Consider the following 21,940-nt stretch of genomic DNA (forward strand, 5'->3'; position numbering starts at 1 on the left):
ATAAGTCTCGATTTGTAAGCTAGGGTGGCTGATGTGGAAAAAATATCCACGTGGAACTCGAGTTTTTAAGATTCAAGTTCCACCATTCTATTTTTCCCTTCCTTCTTCTTCCTCGCGTTTGTTCCTTCTTCATCTTCATCGTTCGCGTTTATTCGTCCACCCAGTTGCTGGAAATTAGATCGTCCACCAGCATTCTTTTCCAACTAGATCGCCCACTCAATACCAGCTTCTTCAGTGCTGCGGATCTCCAACCAGATCGTCTTCTTCGGGGTTGCGTCTTCAGGAACGTTCTCCTTCAAGGCCGACAAAAATCGAGTTTCAAAGACTCGGTTTTGCTTTTTAGAACTCGAGTCTTATAAACTTGAGATCTTTGTGGCTAAATTGCTCACGACAGCAATAGAACTTGAGTTTGAAAGCGACGATTTTCATCATCGATCTCGAGTTTTTAAAACTCGAGATGCTAGTTTCCACAATTCTTCTAACCGTATATTAACTTATTATATTTTTTCCTCTAACTGTTGTAACCTGCAAAATCCCTCCTCAAACCCTATTCATCAGCCCACAACAAGAAGTGAGTAGATGTGGCCTAAGTTCAAAGTGACCTCACTTAACAATTTGGGTTTGGTTCCTCTAAAATTAGAACTTAAAGCCAGCCCACTAAGTTCATCATTTCTCTAATCTTCTCCGATTCGTTCCGCTCTCACTACTCTCTCTCTCTATCTCTTACACTGCAAGCTATGGAGGTGGCCACAGCAGCTTCGAGCTTAGCGCTCCACCGGCACACGTTAGTAGCACCGCCCAGAACTTCGCGAAACGTAAATCTTAACCGCAGCTTCTCTCCTAGAGCCTCTCTCTCCACCAACTTCGTCGCTCCCTTCGTCGGAGGCAGCGTCTCCTCCGACTTCTCAGGCCACAAGCTCCGTCCCTCCTCTCTCAATCCGGCGTCGTTCCCTAGCTCCAAGCCCAAGCGAGGCGTCGTCACCATGGTATAACTCTCTCTCTCTCTCCAACTTTCATATTCTTTGCCAACTTTTCCATCTTGCAATTTGGGGAAATACTTGTGATTTTATTATCAACGATCTTAGGAATTTATAGGATTTATTTTCATAATGTATGTGTGTGTGTGTGTGTGTGTGTGTGAGAGAGAGAGAGAGAGCTTATACTTCGAAGTCGCAAGCTGAAAAGAAGAAAGAAAATTCTAGTGTATTAATAAACTTTTAGAAAACAGCAAGTAGCAATGGAGGAATTCATGTGTACTGTATGGTAAATGTCACGGTTGTTTGTTTGGGGTATGAACAATTTTGGATTTTTAACATTGATGCCTGAGGGGAAACAGTTGGAAGAACCGAAAAAATTCAAAATGGTTGGTGTTGAAATGAAATCTGAGTGAAGATGAAGTGGAAAGGGCTAAATATTCAACCGAGAGACATATCAATGCCTAGAGTTTGATTAATTGCCCCAAAATGAGTGTGATATGGTTAAATGATGAAAGCCTGAGGACATATTTCAAGCCCCTTTAGTCCTTTGATATTATCTTGGGACTTGCTCTCTTATGGGGAATGAATGAGTTTGAAAAAGGAATTGAGTGTGAAGATTCACTCCTTGAGATTAGATTGCTCCCCAAAAGGCTTCCTTTTGATGGAATGCAGAGACTAACACTAGAATGATTTTCCTCTCCCACTTTTCCTCTTTGATGAAAGAAAAAGTTACTTGCAAGGTTATAATCGTACCGGCCACACAAAGTAGGATTTATAAAACTTCGTTATTTCCTTGCTGCTAAGTGATTTCATTGTTAGGTGCCAGAAACTCAATGGCCAACTGCTGTCACTGAAAGGAGACTAAGGTACTTAAGAGCTAGACTCACAAACAACATAAACATCCAGGGCAGCAGGTTTATTTGTTTATTATTATAATTAATAAGTTTTATTGATATCAAAAAGAGGACACCCTAGTACACAAGGAGTGTACAGAGGGGTCAACAAATCAAGTACAAAAATTACAAGAATCAAGAAAATTAAGAAAAGAAGAGAATGATTGGTTTCGCAAAGTAGACAACCAATCCAATAAAGTTCTAAAGAAAACTTGAGTTCTAGTATGAATCTCTCATTATTTTCATAACACTTACTATTTCTTTCCCTCTAAAGACATCACATTAAAAAATGGGGGACAATTATCTATATATGACCATTTCGATGACAACCAAACTGGCCTTTCCAGCAAGCTTGGAGCCTCACAACTGACTGTGGCATAACCCAACTTACTCCAAATAAACCCAAAACCATAGACCACAAATCCATGGCAACCGGACAATGAAGGAAGAGATGGTCAACCTTTTTTTTTTTTTTTTGTCACATGGTACATGGACAGGTCATAATTTTGAAATTAATTCAGATTGCATAGTTTATAAATGAGAAGGCAGATTTTAATTATTTCCTTTTGAGATGGAAAAACAAAATTTGCCTCTACCCAGTGAGAATCATTGGAGTTACATAATTTCTTGACCCTATCACACTGCACCCACCTAACTGTTTTAAACAGGGATCTGTGTGATATTCCTTGTGATTGTATGAATAGAAACTTAATTGCCATCACTTCTTTGAATATATCCTAGCTAAAATGCACTTGTAATGGTAGTTGTTGTTGTTGATTGGGTTTTATTTAAGAAATATGTGGTCTCTCTCTCTCTCTCTCTACAAGTAAAATATGTGGTCTTTCAATAAAATAAAACAGTCTAGATTCCCTTAATCTGATTTCTTGTGAGAAGTATTAAGTTGTTTTATTTCACATATGACATACGAAAAATGGGCTCTAATACCAATCACGTACGATAGTCATTTGTGGGCTTTACAGATATTTTCTTGAAAGGCCTTGAATGACCAATAGCAATATATTCAGGGCTGGGTCTTATGGCTGCAAAGATTGATATAGGCTTGAAATGAGTCAATGAATGAATCATGAAGAGTAACTGGTGATGGTAGTTTTGTTTGCAGGAATCGTCCCTGGCAGCAGGTATTTGAGGGGAATTGGGGTTGTTTGGGTTTTGGGCGGAAGGGGCTGGAAAAAGAAGCTGGGTTAAGGTTTGGTTATGGTTGTTAAAACGATTGGTATGTTTGGAGCTCAAAACAGATGAAAAAAGGAAGAAACAAAATCAGATCAGGTTTGTAGCTGTGAATTGGAATTGTAGCAGATCTGGTTTTGTGGTCCCTGGCAGCAGGTATTTGAGGGGAATTGGGGTTGTTTGGGTTTGGGGTGGAAGGGGCTGGAAAAAGAAGCTGGGTTAAGGTTTGGTTATGGTTGTTAAACCGATTGGTATGTTTGGAGCTCAAAACAGATGAAAAAAGGAAGAAACAAAATCAGATCAGGTTTGTAGCTGTAAATCGGAATTGTAGCAGATCCGGTTTTGTGGGTTTGGAGGCTAGTAGTATGTAACTTCTGTTGGGTTTCTATTGTAGGGATTTTAGAGTTATAAGGGTGAGAAATCAAGGTTGGATTGTAGTTTTTGAAGCCTGGATAAATTTCTGGAAATTAGAGAGAGAAAGAAGATAGATCTATGACTCGCATTTAGTTTCCCTAAGCTTTATATTTAGGATTTCCTTGGTATCACAGTTATTTATATTAGTATACATCTTGGAGAAGGATTACATCACACAACATCAACAGCATAATTGTTGGGAAATCTCATATGACTTGTTCCCCCCTGAATTTTAAAATTAGTATTTATAGAAAACCAAAGCTAACCTAATGTAGGACAACCCCAAGCTTCACCACCCAGAGTAGCCTGAAACCTTAGGCTTCACCATCTAAGGGTGCTTGGAATCATCACCAAGCAAATAATTGGACTTCTCACTAGAATAAATTATTATTTCAATGATAATTTAATTAAAATACCTCATAGAGCCTTTTATAGGGCTTCTAGGGATACCTTTGATGAATCCCATAAAATCCTCAACAGAATTATCCTGAAGAATTTGAAGTACTCCCTAACTGAAAATGATAATGATAAATCTGAAATAATGTCATAAAATATTATGAGAGCCTAAGCTGTAAATGATGCCTCAGTGGTAAGGGTGAGATCCTAAGCTGTAAGCCCAGACAAGTTTGATCCTTAGCTGTTGCATTTGAGTTGCAATTACCTGATGTGCAAGCTTAAGGGGGGACCCACATCCTGAGTTTTCTCTGGCCACCATGAGTCCAAAGGGCACGTGTTGGGCAGGTCTTGGTTGTCCAAAAAAAAAAAAAAAAGAAAACTCATAATATATCATTTTGTCTGTGCCATAACCCTTATAGGACTTAATCTCAAGTTTGGACTTAAAAAAAACCTACATATAAAAGTCTAGTAACATAATAAAACCCATGGTATGATCCATGGACTACAAATAGTCAAATACAACTTGTGCCTGAAAATATTGAAATTGCAGAAATGCCCCTAGCACTTAAAACTGAAGAGAATAAAACAATACTAAGCCAAAAGCTTCCTAACATAAAGGAACCTAGAATTTGACTCAATAGCAGGTAATCGAGCCTATGGAGGTTGCCAATGAGCTTTAGCCCAACACCTCCTCCCCTTATTAGTACTAGGTGGAGGGTGAGGTATTGGGGTTAAGATCCAATGGGGGTGGGTAATTTACCAATCAAAAGGAAATATAGCCTATGGAGGGCATCAATTAGGCCCCAGATCAAAATTATACTGTAATCTTGAATGGTATTTGCCTTTAAGCTTGCCTTTTCCAGGAGCTTCTAGTAGCCTTTACCAAACTAGTTCTCTATATTTCACACTAAGATGTCATCTGTGTTGCCAAATTCTATGAATGCAGTCCTCTTATTTATTTGTGAACAGGTCATTCCATTTGTAAGGGGAAGTGCAAGGGAGCAGCCTCCTCCAGACTTAGCATCGTACTTGTACAAAAACCGAATTGTTTACTTGGGCATGTCTCTTGTTCCTTCTGTCACGGAGTTGATACTAGCGGAATTTCTGTACCTTCAATATGAAGATGAAGAGAAGCCTATCTACCTATATATAAACTCCACTGGAACAACCAAGGTTAAGACCTTTCCTTATTCTCTTCAGCTTGCTTCTGAAACCCTCTTTATATTCTTTGTGCATGTCTATTATAGTAATACAGGAGTGTGTTTGGTTGACAAGTTCCTTGGTGGTTTCATTGACATTGTGTTTTTGCTAATTAAATGTTTGCACTATCTTATATAAATAAATTATAACAAGGTCTGCGGTTCAGAGGGTTCTTAATTTTTGTTAAAGATAAATCCACTGCTGGTTTTGTTTAGACAGCTCTTGATATAGAGGTTGACAAAAACAATTTTTTTTCCCTAATTCAACAATCATATAGACTCAACCTTGGAAACATTTACATGTGTTTTGATTTTAATTAGAGAAAGGTAGGTGACTACAAAAGGACTGATGAGAAGAGAGTTAAGTTTGTAGTACATTCTTTTGTTTGGTAATAGAAAAAAAGAAAAAAAAGTGTCCATTGAGGTTGCAAAATATGCTTTGTATGTTGTACATGAACACTTCCCTTGACTTCTCACCAAATCCATCCATTATTGCCTGAGAATATTATGGGTGCCAATTTCCTTTCATCTCTCAACACTTGTCAATAAAATCCAAACATGAGAAGTTATTAAAATTTTATCTTCTTCACTTCTCTCAATCCAAACACATGGTTACTCTTTAGTATTAGGCTTCCCTCTTCCCCTACCCTCTTCTCCAAATGTAAAACAATTTATTCAAATAAAAAAGATTATAGAACATTATGAAAATATTTGAAATATGCGATGCATTGATGTTAAGATGATTATAATTTGCTCCAAAGCATGAGCATAAATTGCTTAGCCCATTAAGGTTGAATGCCCATAGAATACTCAACAACTAGTTCTAGCTGGTGGAGTTAATTGCTATGGGTTTTACCAGTGTTAGAAAAAGCCCAGGCCGCACTTAAGCGCAATGGCCTCTTGGAGCCTAGGTGCAATGCACAAGCGCGCCCTTGATTAAAGTGAAACACACATTTTTAAAAATTAATTAAATTTTTTTGAGAATAATTATTAATGGGCAATACAACAATAAAGCGATCAAATAATCATATAAATTGAAATAAAACATTTTATATAATTCATATCACACTTAAAATTGCAAGTCAAGTCAAGTCAAGTCTTTTTTTTTTTTTTGGATTAGCTAGATATGAGTACGTTAATGCAATATACTTTATTGAATCTCATGTAGCCATAATGCCCTATGACTAATGGATATTATTACTTAATGATTTAAGTGCTATTTTCAACATCAACTACTAAAGTAATTAAAAAAATTATCACAATTAAATGATACCATACTTTTTCTTCTTCATGAATGAACTAAGAATTTCAGGACATAGCAATTTGATAATTAGTACCAAGCAGAAAATCAGAGGGAAAAAATAACATAGGTAGAAACTGAACATGGGTAGCTTACTGTTTTGGGGAGAAAAAAACCAAGAAATAAAGAAAGAGAAAAGTTAACAGATGCCCTAAGGGCATTGATTTAAGAAATATTTTTAGAAACTTTTTATGGGAAAATAAAAAAGTAACTTATTTTTTTGTTAGTTTTTTATATTTCCCATAAAAGTTATATCAAAATTTTCTTAAAGTAGTCCATTAACAAATGCCTAAGGGCACCAGTTAACTGTACCCATAAAAAACCCTAAAAACTAAAAAAGGATTAAGGATTAGGGGTTTATGGGTTTCAGGACAAGTTACAATAAACCCCCACCCCAAAATAAAAGAGAAGAGAAGAGGGTGTAGGTTTGTACAAGAGAAGAAAGGGAGGGGGTGTTAGTGGTTCCAGCCTTCCAGGTTGCACAGTAAAACATTGAGAGAGAGAGAGGGGAGAGAAGAAGAGGTAATAGTAGTAAAATATTCAAAAAGTTTCAGGTTTGTGGGTTTTGGAATGAGGAAAAGTTTCAATGGAAGAAGATAAAGAGAGAGAAACATACCTGGTAAAGACAAAAGAAGAGATTTATCAATTCTTCCTGGTGAGAACATGAGAACTGTGGTGGACTGCAATCCCAAATGTGTTTTATTGAATTTGCAAAGTTGGAGGGGTTGGGTTTAAGTGCATAGCAGTGTACCATAACATTAAATTTTATATGCCAAATCAATTGTTTATATCAATAGTGTTAAAATCCTATGGCTACAATTCAGTTTTTTTTTTTTTTTTTTTGAAAATATAAAATAGTGCACTTCCATGCTTATTGAAAAAGCACTTAAGGCTTCTTTGAATGCGCCTTGCTTTAGAGGCGAAAAGTGCTAGAGCCTTTGTACTTTGCGTGTAAATGCGCTTTTGCTCACACTAGGTTTTACTAACTAGAGGCGAGTTCAAATGGCACTTCTTTAGAAAGGTTCCCTACTTTAAAAAAGAAATGATTATAATTAAACTTAGAGCTTAATTTATGTACGTACACCAAGCAACATAAAGTGCAAGGTATGATGAAGAAAAATGTATATGCTCATTGGCAAAGGCTGATGTGATTGCGTTTATTGGCAAGTGGCTTTGCCCTTGAAGGTAGTGAGATTAATTGTAGTGGTTGTACTTTAGTGAGAAAGAGTGAGTCGATTCAAGTTGAGGGAAAGAAAAAAAGTAGAGGAAGACTATAAGTAGTTAAAAAGGACATGTCAAAGAAGTAACAGAGGCTATGACTTTGGATAGAATAGAATGAAGAAAAAGAATACATGCGACCAACTCTTGCAGCTCAACTGGCACCTCCTAGTGTTTTCAACAAAGATGTCTAGGGTTCAAATTCTCCCTACCCATTGTAACTATCAAAAGAAAATATATGTGGCTGACCTGGCTAATCTTGTCAAGGATCTACTGCTTGCTCAAAAAAATTGAGACTAAGTTTTTGTTATTGTTGTTGTTGGTTGCATTTTAGGGACAATGACATCAGACAGCCTTGAAATATTAACAATTAAAGGCAATCTTAATTCTTGTGAAGGAAAGACAGCAGGATGGCTGTAGATTGCTTTAAGCTGATGGGAAATTTGTAGAATAGGGTGTTGTGATGAGCGGTTTCTCTCAAAACAGCTAACAGAGTGCTATTGCTTTGTGAGCAGAAGTGAAAACTGAACACCTTTCCAAAAACAATCAATTGATCATTAATCAAAATAATCAAGACTATCATTAATCAAAACTATCATTAATCAAAACAATCAATTTATCATTAATCAAAACTTAGGACTCCACCTTAAAGAGAAGGTAGATATATAGAATCAAATTCGAAATTTGTGGCAATAAAGTTTAAGGTAGAAAAACAAATAAAGGATTTACCAAAAGGAAAGAGAAAGGAGCCATGAGGAGACACATAGGGTGAGCATGGGTTGGGTTGGATTTGGGCTATATATTTATAAATGAAACCTCCATCCCATTAAAATTCAATTGTTCCTCTCCTTCCAATGCATTGTTCCTTCACTTTGAGAGAACCCCCCCCCCCCCCTCTCTCTCCTCTCTTTTTACTTGTAGATGCACAGCATAAAACAAGAATGAAACACTTCCAAGCCAAATTACCTCCTCACCTCGTAGGTGGCAAAAAAGGGGGAAAAAGAAGGAAAAAACTGCATGCTAAGTGCCACACATAGAGGCCTGATAACTAACTAGTCTCACTACTATCAAAAAAATGTGTTGTCAAGCAACTGCAAAAACTATCAAATACCAAGCTTCATTACTTAAATAAAAGTTAACTTTAAAACTAAAATAAGATATTAATAACTCAATGAATAATCCTAGGCACTCATACATGAAGCCTGAACTTTTAGATTATGAGAGCCCATAGCTTTAGCTTTATGCATCCAAATTGGATATTTCCAACAATAAGAATTACTCCATCATATGGTTGTGACAATGTTCTATGGATACAATGGCATCTCTACTTTAAATAAAATGTAGAGGTTGAGTTCATGGCAATCCCATATTATTGCCTGTATTGTGTCATATTAATGTCATTGGTGTGAAAAGTAGAGAAGATTTTGCTTGCATGAGAATAGTTTTCTTCTTCAAATAATAAGTGCCCCCCGCGCCCCCACCCCCCAGAGGGCCGCTGCCCCTATATTTGCTTTGCCTCTTTTTAAAAAAAAAAAAAAAAATTGCTTGGGCTTTTTTTTTTTTTAGCATATCTAAGTTTTTTATCAAATATAAATTATTTGGCTTTTATCCTTTCGTTTTTGTTTTTTTTCCCCCATTTGTTTGAAAAAAAAAGGGGGTGGGGGAGATCTTAGACAAGCAACCAAATTTCTAATATGATGGTATGGAGGTATTTTCATATAATGAATCATACTTTGATAAAATTTTTCCACTTTTTTTCAGGGTGGCGAGAAGTTGAGTTACGAGACTGAGGCTTTTGCAATTTATGATGTTATGAGGTCATCATTTTTTTTTTCTTCATAGTTGTGTCTCTTTTTTTTTAAATTTTAAAAAAGGAGTAATTTCATTAAAAATCACATAGTTATGTCACTTACTCCCCTTGCAATTGCTAGGTAGAGGGTGAGGTTTTGAGTTCAAGACCCACTTGGTGTGTGTGTAACTTACCAATAAAAAATAAAGCTATGTAATTTATTTTGAACTGTTTAGATATGTTGTGCACTATATTTTCATTTGTGAATTTTAGCGATTTTTTTTGTATGTACTTTCTTCTCAGCACTCTGTTGTCAACATTTTGATTGGTAAGGTACATATGCAACCAATGACCCAACCTCACCCTTCATCCAAAAATTGTGGGAGGAAATTCCACTTCAGCTGGAGCTCATTGGCTCTCTCATGCAAATTTTGAGTTTAGATTTATTATCAAGAATGTTTCAACCAATTCAGATGGCACCTATTATGTATTTTGTGAATCATGCTGAGGCCTTATAATAACTTGCAGAGTTTTCTATGCAATAAATTTTACTTTGCCTTTACTTATGCCACAAGATCTGGCTGATGTGATGAAATCTCCCCAAGTTTCATGTTCCAATGTTTCATTTATTTATTTATTTTTAAATATGAGCTTTGTTGCATGCATCTTGGGAAACAAAGCTGATTCTGCACTAAATGATGAATCGTGACTTCTAAACATTCTTACATGTATAATTTCTATTTGATTTTCTTGTAATTGCTTTAAGTATTTTGTGTTCATCATCATGAACATAGAACTTTTTCTTTATCAATAAAATTTATATTACATATCAAAAATAAAATCAGATGTATCCCAAATCTGGTCGGCCAGGGAAAGACAGATGTTAGACAGAAGTACTGCCACTGAGAATGTCATTGCATCCTAGCATAAAATGTATCATAAATGTTTCAACTTTGCCCTTGATTTTATTTATACAATGTTCTTGCACTGCAACAACCCTGGCTTATCAGTGTACTTAGTTTTAGCCATACACATATTTACACAGATCCTTATCTCATTTGCTAATTTTTTGCGTATTTGGTGGAATTTGTATCTTCAGTTTTAAAGGTTAGCTTCTTCTAAATGGTGTAAAATAAGCTTTGCAAAAAATTTTATGTTTGTAAATCGGGTTTTGGTCCTTTATTTGCCTATACAACTGGATGAGTTTACGGGCCGGTTGTTACGTGTATGACTGAGGTATTTTCTTCCACCGCAGGTACGTCAAGCCACCTATATTCACTCTCTGTGTTGGTAATGCTTGGGGAGAAGCAGCCTTACTTTTGGCCGCTGGTGCAAAGGGAAACCGTTCAGCCTTGCCATCATCCACAATAATGATAAAGCAGGTTATTTGTGACCAGTGATATCTAATACTCTTTAAGGGGTTTTATTTTTTTTTATTTTTTTTAATTTTAAAATTTTTTATTTTAAAGTAATAGATTTTGTCAAAGAAGGTATGCCACCCTGATAGACAGGAAGTATACGATATCTAATACTTTAACATGTTTGTTCTTTCCCAATGTCTTTGCCTTCTGTGTCAGTCTTGTTTAGCCTTTGCATGCTTGGGATGTCAATAATTATTTAATTTAATGGTGCATATACATTAATTAAACTCTTACAAACTTGTGGTCTTATTTCTCAATGAATCTGCAGCCAATTGCCAGGTTTCAAGGTCAGGCAAGTGATATTGAGCTAGCAAGAAAAGAAATAAAGAATGTGAAGGCGGAGTTGGTAAGTTTAGTGGTCAATCTATATATATATATATAAGCTAGAACCAAGATGCTGCCATGTGGCGCATTTTTTGAGAAGGAAATAGAATTTTCTTCATTTATCATTCCACCTCATCAAATCTTTGCATTTATGTTAAAGTATTAATTCATTATCATGTGTTAATGAATAGATACATTTATTTCTAAGTTTTAAAAGAAGGGAATGATTGTTTTTGCAAAGAAAACAACCAATCCAATAAAGTTCTAAAAAAGAATAGCTTGAGGTCTGGAATAGATTTCTTAATATCTTCAAAACATCTACTATTTCTCTCCCTCCAAATACACCACATTAAGGATGATAGACTATATATAACCATTTCGATGACGACCAAACCTGCCATGCTAACATCCTAACAGCCCCAAAACAGTATGCGGCATAACCCAAGTGACTCCAAATAAACCCAAAACCATAGACCATAAATCCATAGCAACGGGACAATGAAGGAAGAGATGGTTAACCGATTCACCATTACTCTTACACATGTAGCACCAATCCAAAATCCACACCTTCCTTTTTCGTAAATTATCAATCGTCAAATATTTCCCTAAGGCAGCAGTCCAAACAAAGAAAGCTACTCGAGAGAGAATCTTTTGCTTCTAGATACTTCTCCAAGTAAAACCATAGATGGTAGGGCCAACTAAAATTCTATAAGAATCATTAACCCCTTATCTTTGCTAGGTGTTCAACACATCTTATTCTCACCAAACCCCCTTATTGAAGAACCATATATGGTTTCCATGAAGTTTGACATAGCCTCTAATTCCTGAGCATGCACACCCCTAAAGAAAGCTAACATCCCAAAAGAAGACTCCATTAGAGGACTTCATAAGCTTAGCCACACGAGCCTCCTTATTCCTGCAAAATCTGAATAAGTTAGGATAGCTAACAGCAAGAGATGTCTCTCCACACTAACGGTCTTGCCAAAACTTCACCCTAGACCCATCACCAATATCATATAGAATATGGCGTGAGAAAGAAGGCCATCCCTGACTGATACTTTTCCATAAACCAACACCATAAAGACCATTAACAAATCTGGTACACCAGCCCCCCCCCCATACACATCCATATTTCATCTCAATCCCAAATCTCCATAGCCACTTCCCAAATAAAGCTTTATTGAAAAGTCTTATCTTCCTTATCCCTAAGGGCAAACTCCAATCGGAACCATTTCTGACTTGCCCAAATCGGGAAAGACAAGGAGGTCATCTCTTTTGTTTTGGGCTGCCAGACCAAAGTGGGCTTGGGTTTAGAATAATTTAAATGAGATGGGTTGAGTGGTTTAGCTTTAGAGAGTGTAGTAGGCCTAAAGACAACTTGTGTGGGCTCAACACCAGATGGACCTCGACCCACTTCCTGAATGTTGGAGCACTTAACTTCCCACTTACAATCCAGCTCACGCTACAAACTTAAAGAGACTTCTAGCAATAAAGGAGCTTTAGTGCCATTAAGAGCGTTGTCTTTAATCTCAAGCACGATTTCACTATGAAGCACGGGTGTGTTTCCAGATTCGGGTGCAAGACTTGGCAATTTTTGAAAAAGTAGGGTGCGGGTGTGGCGGGGTGCGGCAATTAAAAATTTATTAAAAATATTTATATTTATATTTTTTGTATATTGTTAAGCATACTTTTTTTACATTATATAAACATATACCAAATTTAGGAGCAATAATAAATGATAACTAAAACATAATGTTCACAAATTAAATATAATCCACAAGTTTGAAGCTAAAACATTGAAATTAGAATACAGGGAGGGAGGCAAAGAGGCAGGAGGTAGGAGGCAGTGATGGTTTTAGGGTTTTTTGTTTTTTGTTTTTGGGTTTAAAGATGTTTTTACACTCTTTAAAAAAAAAAAAAAAAATTCTTGAATTTTGGCCTGATTCAAAGCTAGTATCGTCCAATATCGGTCTGAATTGGCTGATACGGCCTGAATTGGTTTGTTGCGGCCGGCCGATATGAACCGATTCAACCCGAATCGGTGCAAATTGGCCTGAGTCGGCGCGAATCCAGAAACTTAAAAAAAAAGCACCGATGCGCGGGCAGTGGTGTCACCCACCGCACCCCGCGTTGGGCCGGGTCGGACGCTGGCGCGGCACCCCTGTAGCTGCGCCGGTGCTTTCCTGTGATTTTAGCCCCAGGTATCGCTCTTTCCTTACCAACACCCCTATCTCACGAATCATGGTTCTGATTGCTCAAGCTTGTTTTGTTTGAATTTTGAATATTAGGCATTAATTGCTTTCCTTTTTTGCTTCCACCATTGTCTTTCCAATCACCATCCACTGTTGCCGACAAAAAGGATTTTTGTTGTTTGAACTTTTCCATTGTCGGGTTCAAGACAGATTGAGATGGCGATTTGACGACAAGTGTGTCAGGAGCAATAGCCTTACGTAGATGAAATCCAAACCCTCTCCACCCACTACCCAGCTTGCCTTTCGGCACAATGATGAAACCCTTCTGACGGCCATGAACAAGTTCTGAGATCATAAGAAAGCTTACATGTGCATTGGAACCCAGTTGCAAAATAAAAACTTTATTACCATCCCTGAACGTTCTTGCAAATTTTCTAGGAGGTATATTTGACATGAGATCCTCCACATTAGTTAGCAAACGTTTAACACTTTCTTTACTCATGAAAACTGACCGGAGAGAATCCCTATTTCTTTCATATATGCGTAACATGTAATAAGTACCTCCCTCCTCAACCGAAAATTCAAACGTTTTGGACTTGACAAAAAAGAATATGGAACCTCCCATGATAACTGAGCAAAAGAAAAAGACCAAAGAATTCTATGACTAATTTTGTGTTAATTGGATGCTATTTACTATTTGATATATAAAATTTATATTTTCTTTATGATTTAAAATGCAAAAAACTTAAATGTATTCAAAATCACATGTATCCTTTATTTTCAATGACTTGTAATATAATTAAAATTGATTCCCCAAACATTATGACATATTATGAGTATTATAAATAAGTCATAGAAATAATTTCTTATTAAATTTTTTAAAATAAACTTATTTAAATATGCATCGCAGGATATTGGCTAGTTATATTACAAATATTCTCCCCTTGTATGTTTCATGGTTGGGCAGCGCTATAAAGAAATAATTTTAAAAAGAAGAAATGCTGCCGAACACAGTAGGAAATAGAGATAAAAAGAGGAACAAAAGTAACAACAGAACAAACACTAGGATTCACCACCTAGAATCTGCTTGCAAACCCTAGGCAGCACCACCTAGGGGCGTTTGGCATCACCACCAAACAGAGAAAACAAAGGTGGAGACATATTCTCAACTCATAGTAATTAATCTTAGTCAAATTCTTCTGTCTTTTTCAGGATTGCAAGAGCACTATTTTAATAGGGTTTAAGGAGTACATTGATATGGAAAATGCCTAGTCAAATCCCTTAAAACCCTAAAATAAAAAACTAATTTCAAATTTCAAATTTTGAATCAAAATCTTAAATGAATTTGGTTTTAATGTTCCCTGCATCAAGAAGAATTAAAGAAAAACAATGGTATCAAAATATATTATCTACCTGTTAACAAATCTGGGAAAGAAGAAAGAGAAGAAAAGCAATAGCCAATATTGAAGATTGTTGATTTAGATCTGCATTTAGATGTGCATTTAAGCATGACCTGATATACTGCTTGACATGGTTATTTAATTTACGTTCAAGGTTAATCTCCTCGCAAAGCATGTTGGAAAATCACCTGAGCAGGTTGATGCAGACATCAGGCGCCCAAAATATTTTAGTCCCAGTGAAGCTGTTGAATACGGCATCATTGACAAGGTGCCTCCAGTAGATGGAGTTGATTTAGTTTTTGGTCTAATTCTATACAACACTAAACTATCATTTCCATAACTTTCTCAGGTACTATACAATGAAAGAAGTCCTGAAGACCGGGGAGTTGTCTCTGACCTGAAAAAAGCAAAACTTATTTGACTGTAGGAATACATGGATTGATTATTGTAAGGAATATTCAGGTAAAGTGCGACCACAAGTCATTGCCCCATTTTAAATTCTGTAATGATTAAAATGCTTTCAATAAATTTTGTGTTATATAATAGCTCAGGGATAACAATATTTCTCACTCTTTTCACTGTCACTCTGTCAAAGATTGTTCTTCTTATCCTTTATGGCGCTTGTGATTTGTTATGCACTTCTGTTTGTGCTGTTTAACAATTTTAACATAAACTCTGGTAGTTTGATGGTCATATGGGACCTCAAGGTGTAACAGGTATCTTAACATATCAAGACATAGATAGGATGGTTTCTCAGCTTTCTTAAATGTAATGTTTCACCACTTCATAATTATTATTAAGAAGAAGAAGACAAAAAAAAGGATTTCACCACTTCACATGCATTGATGCCAACACTGTTATTGGTAAATGAATGAAGAGCCTATTACAGAACAAGTCAAGCATCATTTGGAAACGCTTTTATGAACTTTGCACCCACTAGAATCTGGTCTCATATCATGTGCCTCTGAATTTTGGCGCCTAGGATCTCACCAGTTTTCATCCTGAAGCAATCTGTTGCTTTAGTGAGGAGGATAAGTTGATTCTGGAATTGTAAAGTAATTGCTTGTTCTTTTCATTACCATGTCATCTCTAACAAAACTTGGAGTAATTTGACACCTGGCAGTGGGTATTAGCTAAAGTTTCTCATTGTGACTGTTCGTTAACTCTTGCTTGACACCTTTCATTTGTTTCTCGATTGTTTTGTTATGATTGCTCAAATTGAGACTGAAAGTACTTTAGAATTAAAAATTGAGATTGAAAGTGATTCTGGAGAGGCATTGGTGGTTGGCGGTTGGCGGTATGCCTAGTTGCTTTGTAGTTTTAGTTTCATCTCGCACCAAATGACCTTTTCTCCCTACCTTCTCATTCCAAATCACAAGTGTAGGAGAGGGATGAGAGGAATTACAGATCTGGAGATGTGAACCATTCACGCAGTCTGGTCTGTAGTCTCAACGTTGTCTTTTCCATTATTTATTGGTATGACCCGTTTATGGAGAGAGTTGTCATTGTCCAAGCCCATTATAGTGATTCACTTGCTTTTAGTTGAACTTGAATCTCTCTCTAAACAATCATTTTGCAGGTCTGAACAGATTAATAATATGTTTTTAAAGGTCATCTTTCGTAGGTAATCTTTCTTGCTTTGTGAATTCGTTGATTGCTATAGCAATGTAAATCAAAATGAATGGAGGATCTAAAGACGAAGCGCACAAATTGTGCTTTTGATGAGTTCACATCAGCACCGTAGTGTCCTTTGGTGAGGAGCAAGGCAGAAATCCCAATTCTTTAATACTAGTAAGTTGTCCATGCGATGCACGGATAATATTGTAATGTTTTATGTAATATAATTTTGGAGAATGTTGTATGCATATTATACCATTATTGTCATAGAGCTTTGTTAGTAATGAGTTAATTATAAGACGTAACAAAAGCTAAACAAAATAATGAAATAAAGATGAAATTTAGAATTTAAAAAAAAAAACCTTGATGAACCAAATGCTAAAATCCTCGATTCATACACTATTAAAATTCATAGAAAAGAAAGCACACACAACATATAGATCATTATACAATTACCATTAAACCAAAACTCAAAAAAAAAAAAAAAAAAAACAAAAAAACCATTAACCCAAAACTCAATTTATTTTAGGAAAAAATTCAATATGTATTTTTAATTGAAATATCAAGAGACTTACTCGAGAAAGAAGCTTTGGAGTCTAAAGAATGTAGATTAAATAGTCGTGTTGTTTTTCCTCTGCAAATTCAATTGCCATTGACTAAATCACCTCCACCCTATTACCGCACATCCTTAGTGGGATGGTCACTCCATAAGTATGAGTGCTTACGGGGTGTGGTGGGTAAGAGCTGGGGTTCAAGTCTCCAAGAGGGAGACTCATACACATATACACTTAGATTTGGTTAGAGTAGAATTTATATCTTGTATAAAAAAAATATAATAAAATAAAAACCCCTCCACCCTAGATGATAACTGCTTGATCCCTATAATCCAATTTATGATTTACAACAGGTTTAACTTTTGTTTATTTTGAAAAGATCAGTCTACTCAAGTCATATGTTAAGATTAAACAATCTTGAAAGGACAATGACAATGAGACTTTTACACTACAATAAACAATTATCGACTTCTCAGTTCTAGATTTCAAGCATCTTTTGAAAATCGATATATACAATAACACAACCTATAAAAGAAAATAGCAAAACACAGAATCTCACGATCTTAACCCTACCGATTGTAAGTGAAGAACTGAATTTTTGAAAGTAACAAAAGATAGCTTGAACTCATACATGTCAAGGCCACTTAATGTGCGATGAATAGCCACTTGCTACAACAAAAGATCACAAGAGCAATAGGTTTTTTCTATTGGCCTGGTGTTTTAAAAAATTGTGAGTATGGAAACAAAATTTGAGAGTAGCAGTAGTTTAGGAAATTTAACTATTAAAGGTTTTTTTTTTAAGAGAAAGAAAGTTTTTTTAAGAGAGAAAGAAAGAGAATGGAGGCATATAGTTAAAGTTGAGAGGGGAAGGCAAAGCGTGAGAGAGAGGTTGGGGAGTTAAAGGTTTAGAAAATCTTACATTAATCATTATAGCAAAATATTGATAATGTACATTAAGTGAAAACAAAAAGGCAAAAATCAAAACGTCATTTTGGAGGCTAGTTGTGATTAATGCATTTACACAATCATAGAGGTAGAAACTTTTTATATAACTAACATAAAAACTTGCGGTACCAAAAAAAAAAAGACTAACAGAGGAGGGAGACTTTGTTTATGAGATGTTTGTATGTAAATTAATCACCATAAAATAATAAGGATTCCCATAGAATAAAATAATAATGATTATAATAAATAAAAGATATGAATTTGTGTAATTTAGGCTACAAAAATGCTAGAAGATTATCTATCTCAATCTCATTAGTTATTAGTATCCCTTTTTATTAATAAAAAAAAAAAGCTGAAACATTTGGTATACTAAAAGATATGAAGAAGAGAGAGAGGTGTGGTGTAAACTCAGGCAATTAATGAGAGAGTTGAATGATTGTAGAGAAACTTCATAGGAGGTGCCACTTGGCAAAAGCTTAGACCCTCACACAATGAGGTCTCTGCTTTTATATATATATATATATATATATATATATATATATATATATTGATTGATTGATTAATCATTATAGCAAAGTATTGATAATGTACATTAAGTAAAAACAAAAAGGCAAAAATCAAAACGTCATTTTGGAGGCTAGTTGTGATTAATGCATCTACACAATCATAAAGGCAGAGACTTTTTATATAACTAACATAAAAACCTGAGGTACCAAAAAAAAAAAGACTAACAGAGGAGGGAGACTTTGTTTATGAGATGTTTGTATGTAAATTAATCACCATAAAATAATAAGGATTCCCATAGAATAAAATAAAATAATAATGATTATAGTAAATAAAATATATGAATTTGTGTAATTTAGGCAACAAAAATGCTAGAAGATTATCTATCTCGAACTCATTAGTTATTAGTATCCCTTTTTATTAATTAAAAAAAAAAAAAAACTGAAACATTTGGTATACTAAAAGACATGAAGAAGAGAGAGAGGTGTAGTGTAAACTCAGACAATTAATGGGAGAGTTGGACGATTGTAGAGAAACTTCATAGGAGATGCCACTTGGCAAAAGCTTAGACCCTCACATATTGAGGTCTCTGCTTTTATATATATATTGATTAGTGTACAATGTGTGTGCAAGTTATACGGGTTGGTAAATTGGATGTATACATAAGCTGGTTGTACTCCATTATACTTGCCACCTTTATTATCTCTTCCTACTTTAAACAGATCGAAGATTATACCAAGATTAGCTTCTAGAGAGTTGGAACAAGAGTTACACTAAATTCGGATATCAAGTGTTTACTCGTAATTGGTAATAGTATCACCAATGAGAATCTAATTACAGTTGAGGAATTCATAAACAATTGATAGGCTGCATCTATTTCAACCCCAAAGGATTACCAATGGTTTTCTGGTCTGATGATATCTATGTTGATGTCTTGTTCAAGTGTGTGTAAAAACAGAGTCTAAATGTTGTGTCAGTTTATGTATTAGACTAATTGATATGAAACACCCTCTCTCTCTCTCTTGTAAATTTATTCATGCAAGATAGGATTTGAATCTAAATTGTGCCAAAGATTATTGACACATGGAATTGCATTCTAAACATCTTCAATATTTTAAATGAATCATAGATTCCAACACGATACATTGTGTAAGAAAGAATAAATACTGACGAGGAATATTTCTACAAGTACTCGACACCTACATGCTCATTTGTACCTATGAGGAGTATTTTCATCAGTCAGCTTTCACTAACCAGCCTTCATTAGTCAACTTTTTGGAACTGAAGCCACAAGCTAGACCCATTAGGCAAGATTATCCCTTCCGAATTGGTTAATTCGTCCGCTTGGTCTAATTTAGTTAAATCCATCTAATTGAGTAGCCTTACTTCAATACTCTTCTATTATCCCTAAAAACGGAAGAGTAAAGGCATTTATTTGTGATGGAGCACTTTTTTAGCTAACTTAAAACTACAAGAGCTACTCGTCCGAAGAAGACCAACTCGTTGGAATTGATAGGACTCATCTGTCATTACATGGCAAACGGTCGGGTCGAGTTGGGTTTGGGTCGGGTTATTCAGGTTGTGGATTGGGTCGGTTTGACCCATATTTTTACATTTAAAATAAATAAAAAAATAAATGTCAATTTTTTAGAGAGAATAAATCAAATCAAATAGTTAGACTATTTGTTACTAATTTATTGTTATACATGACATGTGATGTGAAGGGAAAAAAAATAGACAAATCAAAAAACATAAAGATTTCCATATCCTAGCCATTCAAACAGTTTTGACTTTTGAGCATAACTGAAATTCTTTACATATATTAAATTCAAAGTTCACTAATGATATCATTCCCACAAAAGAACCAAAATAAATAAATAATAATTACAAAACTAAATGTTATGGATTATGTCAAGTTATGAACTTAACAATTTAAGTAAAGAAGAACAAGTAAATATTTTATAAGAATTATATCTCAATCTACTCAACATTGGTAGTAGATTTAGCATTACAAATATTCATACTTGTGAATTGTAGCTCAAGTTGGCAAATTTCATCAATATTTTTATCTACAATACAATATTTTAATATAACGTAACTGTATCATGAAATTAAATCAAAGCTTATCAATAAAGAGTTAAAAATGTATAATTTATTTGACTCTATTAATAAATTAAAATACCTTCAAATCCATATAAAAAACTTTTAGTGGACAACATAGCTTCCACATTCTTAGGCAAAAGACGTGATCGATACGGAATAAGAATTTTTTTCCTATGCTAAAACTTGATTCAGATGTTTTTTTTTTTCTTGTGCTTTTGAGATCTCGTGCCATTAAAGAGAGCTTTGGAAACCGGTTGTAATATTGTTTCCACCAAGGGAGAACTTCCAACTTTGAATTTTGCTTTTTACCAAGTCTAGGCTCTTTTAAGTACAAGTCCAATTGAGATATTTTTTTTTTGTTTTGTTTTGGCATTATGACAACTTTCATAATGCTCAAATTCTTAATCATTAAAAAAAAAAAAATTGAAATTATTTTGTTTGAGTCACTATTGAAGTATTTTGTTTTGTTTACTATTTGTCACTTTGTCAATTGTCACTGACTCACTGTGGCCAGATTTGTGGCTTCGTGCTAGTTATATACTTAAATTAGATAGACATTAGTATATTACATTATTACTATTAATACTATTAAAATTAAATAGACAAACTTGGATAAAAAAAAAACTTGGACATGTAGTCAGATACTTAGATAGATATTAGTATATTACTATTCCTTTTGCATATATTTTTCCCTTCCATTTAACTTTTTATTTTTTTTAGTAAATAGGAGGCTGCTAGAATACACAAGTTCATTGTGCATTTAATAATAATATTATGTACTTAGGAGTAGTCTAGCACATCTTGCCATAATGCCATATAGTTTTTAAATATATTTTAGGGGGAAAAAAAGTTAAAAAAATGGATGGGCTGCAGGTCGGGTCGGGTTGGCCCACAAAAAAAACGGGCGATCTGTGGGTTGGTCCATATTTAATTCGAAACAAAATGGGAGAGTTTGAGCAGGTTGAAAACGGGCGGGATCGAGTCGAGCCAACAAATTTCAGCTCGTTTTACTATGTCTCACCCTTAAAAGACAGATGAGAGAAGATACTTATGTGAATACCAACCCTACTGAATAGATTGACTCATCCCAAAATGGTTAGACTCGTTTGTTCTATGTAGGACTTGTCCTTCACTCCCACTGCGGCTTTCCTCAAACGAATGTGCTATCCATTAAGCTTGATGTCTGTCTGTCACCTTTGACAACGGACAAGTGAGACACATACAAGTCCAGCTTAGACACTCATCCATCGCCTTTCAAGATTGACGGGTGAGGACAATCGTTTGAAGCGAATTACCCTACAGTGAATGCATAAAAGCCATTACACAAGATCCTCTAAAATTCTCGCAACCACAAGCAAAGGGATAACTCTCATCTCCTATAATTTTATGAGAGGTGCTATGTCCACAATATTTTCACAACAAATTATAGGTGTAAAGTTGTTATTGGTTATAATTTGAATTTAAAACTTAAATTACTTTTTTATCTATCTGTAACAACCAATAACA

At 35.1% G+C, this 21,940-nt stretch overlaps 1 protein-coding gene across 1 annotated transcript; it reads left to right on the forward strand.

Annotated features, from left to right (window-relative positions):
* Positions 1 to 628: 628 nt before the first annotated feature.
* Positions 629 to 15,349, forward strand: LOC142613605 (ATP-dependent Clp protease proteolytic subunit-related protein 4, chloroplastic). Its single transcript, XM_075786026.1, has 7 exons — positions 629 to 986; positions 4,838 to 5,041; positions 9,347 to 9,402; positions 10,630 to 10,756; positions 11,064 to 11,141; positions 14,866 to 14,979; positions 15,061 to 15,349. The coding sequence occupies exons 1-7, from the start codon at positions 738 to 740 to the stop codon at positions 15,130 to 15,132; spliced, it is 900 nt and encodes a 299-aa protein (XP_075642141.1). The 5' UTR covers positions 629 to 737; the 3' UTR covers positions 15,133 to 15,349.
* The last annotated feature ends 6,591 nt before the right edge of the window (positions 15,350 to 21,940 follow it).

This window comes from Castanea sativa, chromosome 10, assembly GCF_040712315.1.
Source record: "Castanea sativa cultivar Marrone di Chiusa Pesio chromosome 10, ASM4071231v1".
NCBI lineage: Eukaryota > Viridiplantae > Streptophyta > Magnoliopsida > Fagales > Fagaceae > Castanea > Castanea sativa.

Coding starts and splice junctions, on each gene's coding strand:
- LOC142613605 (XM_075786026.1), top strand. CDS start 738: ATGGAGGTGGCCACAGCAGCTTCGAGCTTAGCGCTCCACCGGCACACG. Junction 987..4,837: donor AGCGAGGCGTCGTCACCATG/GTATAACTCTCT, acceptor ATTTGTGAACAG/GTCATTCCATTTGTAAGGGG. Junction 9,403..10,629: donor GCAATTTATGATGTTATGAG/GTCATCATTTTT, acceptor CTTCCACCGCAG/GTACGTCAAGCCACCTATAT.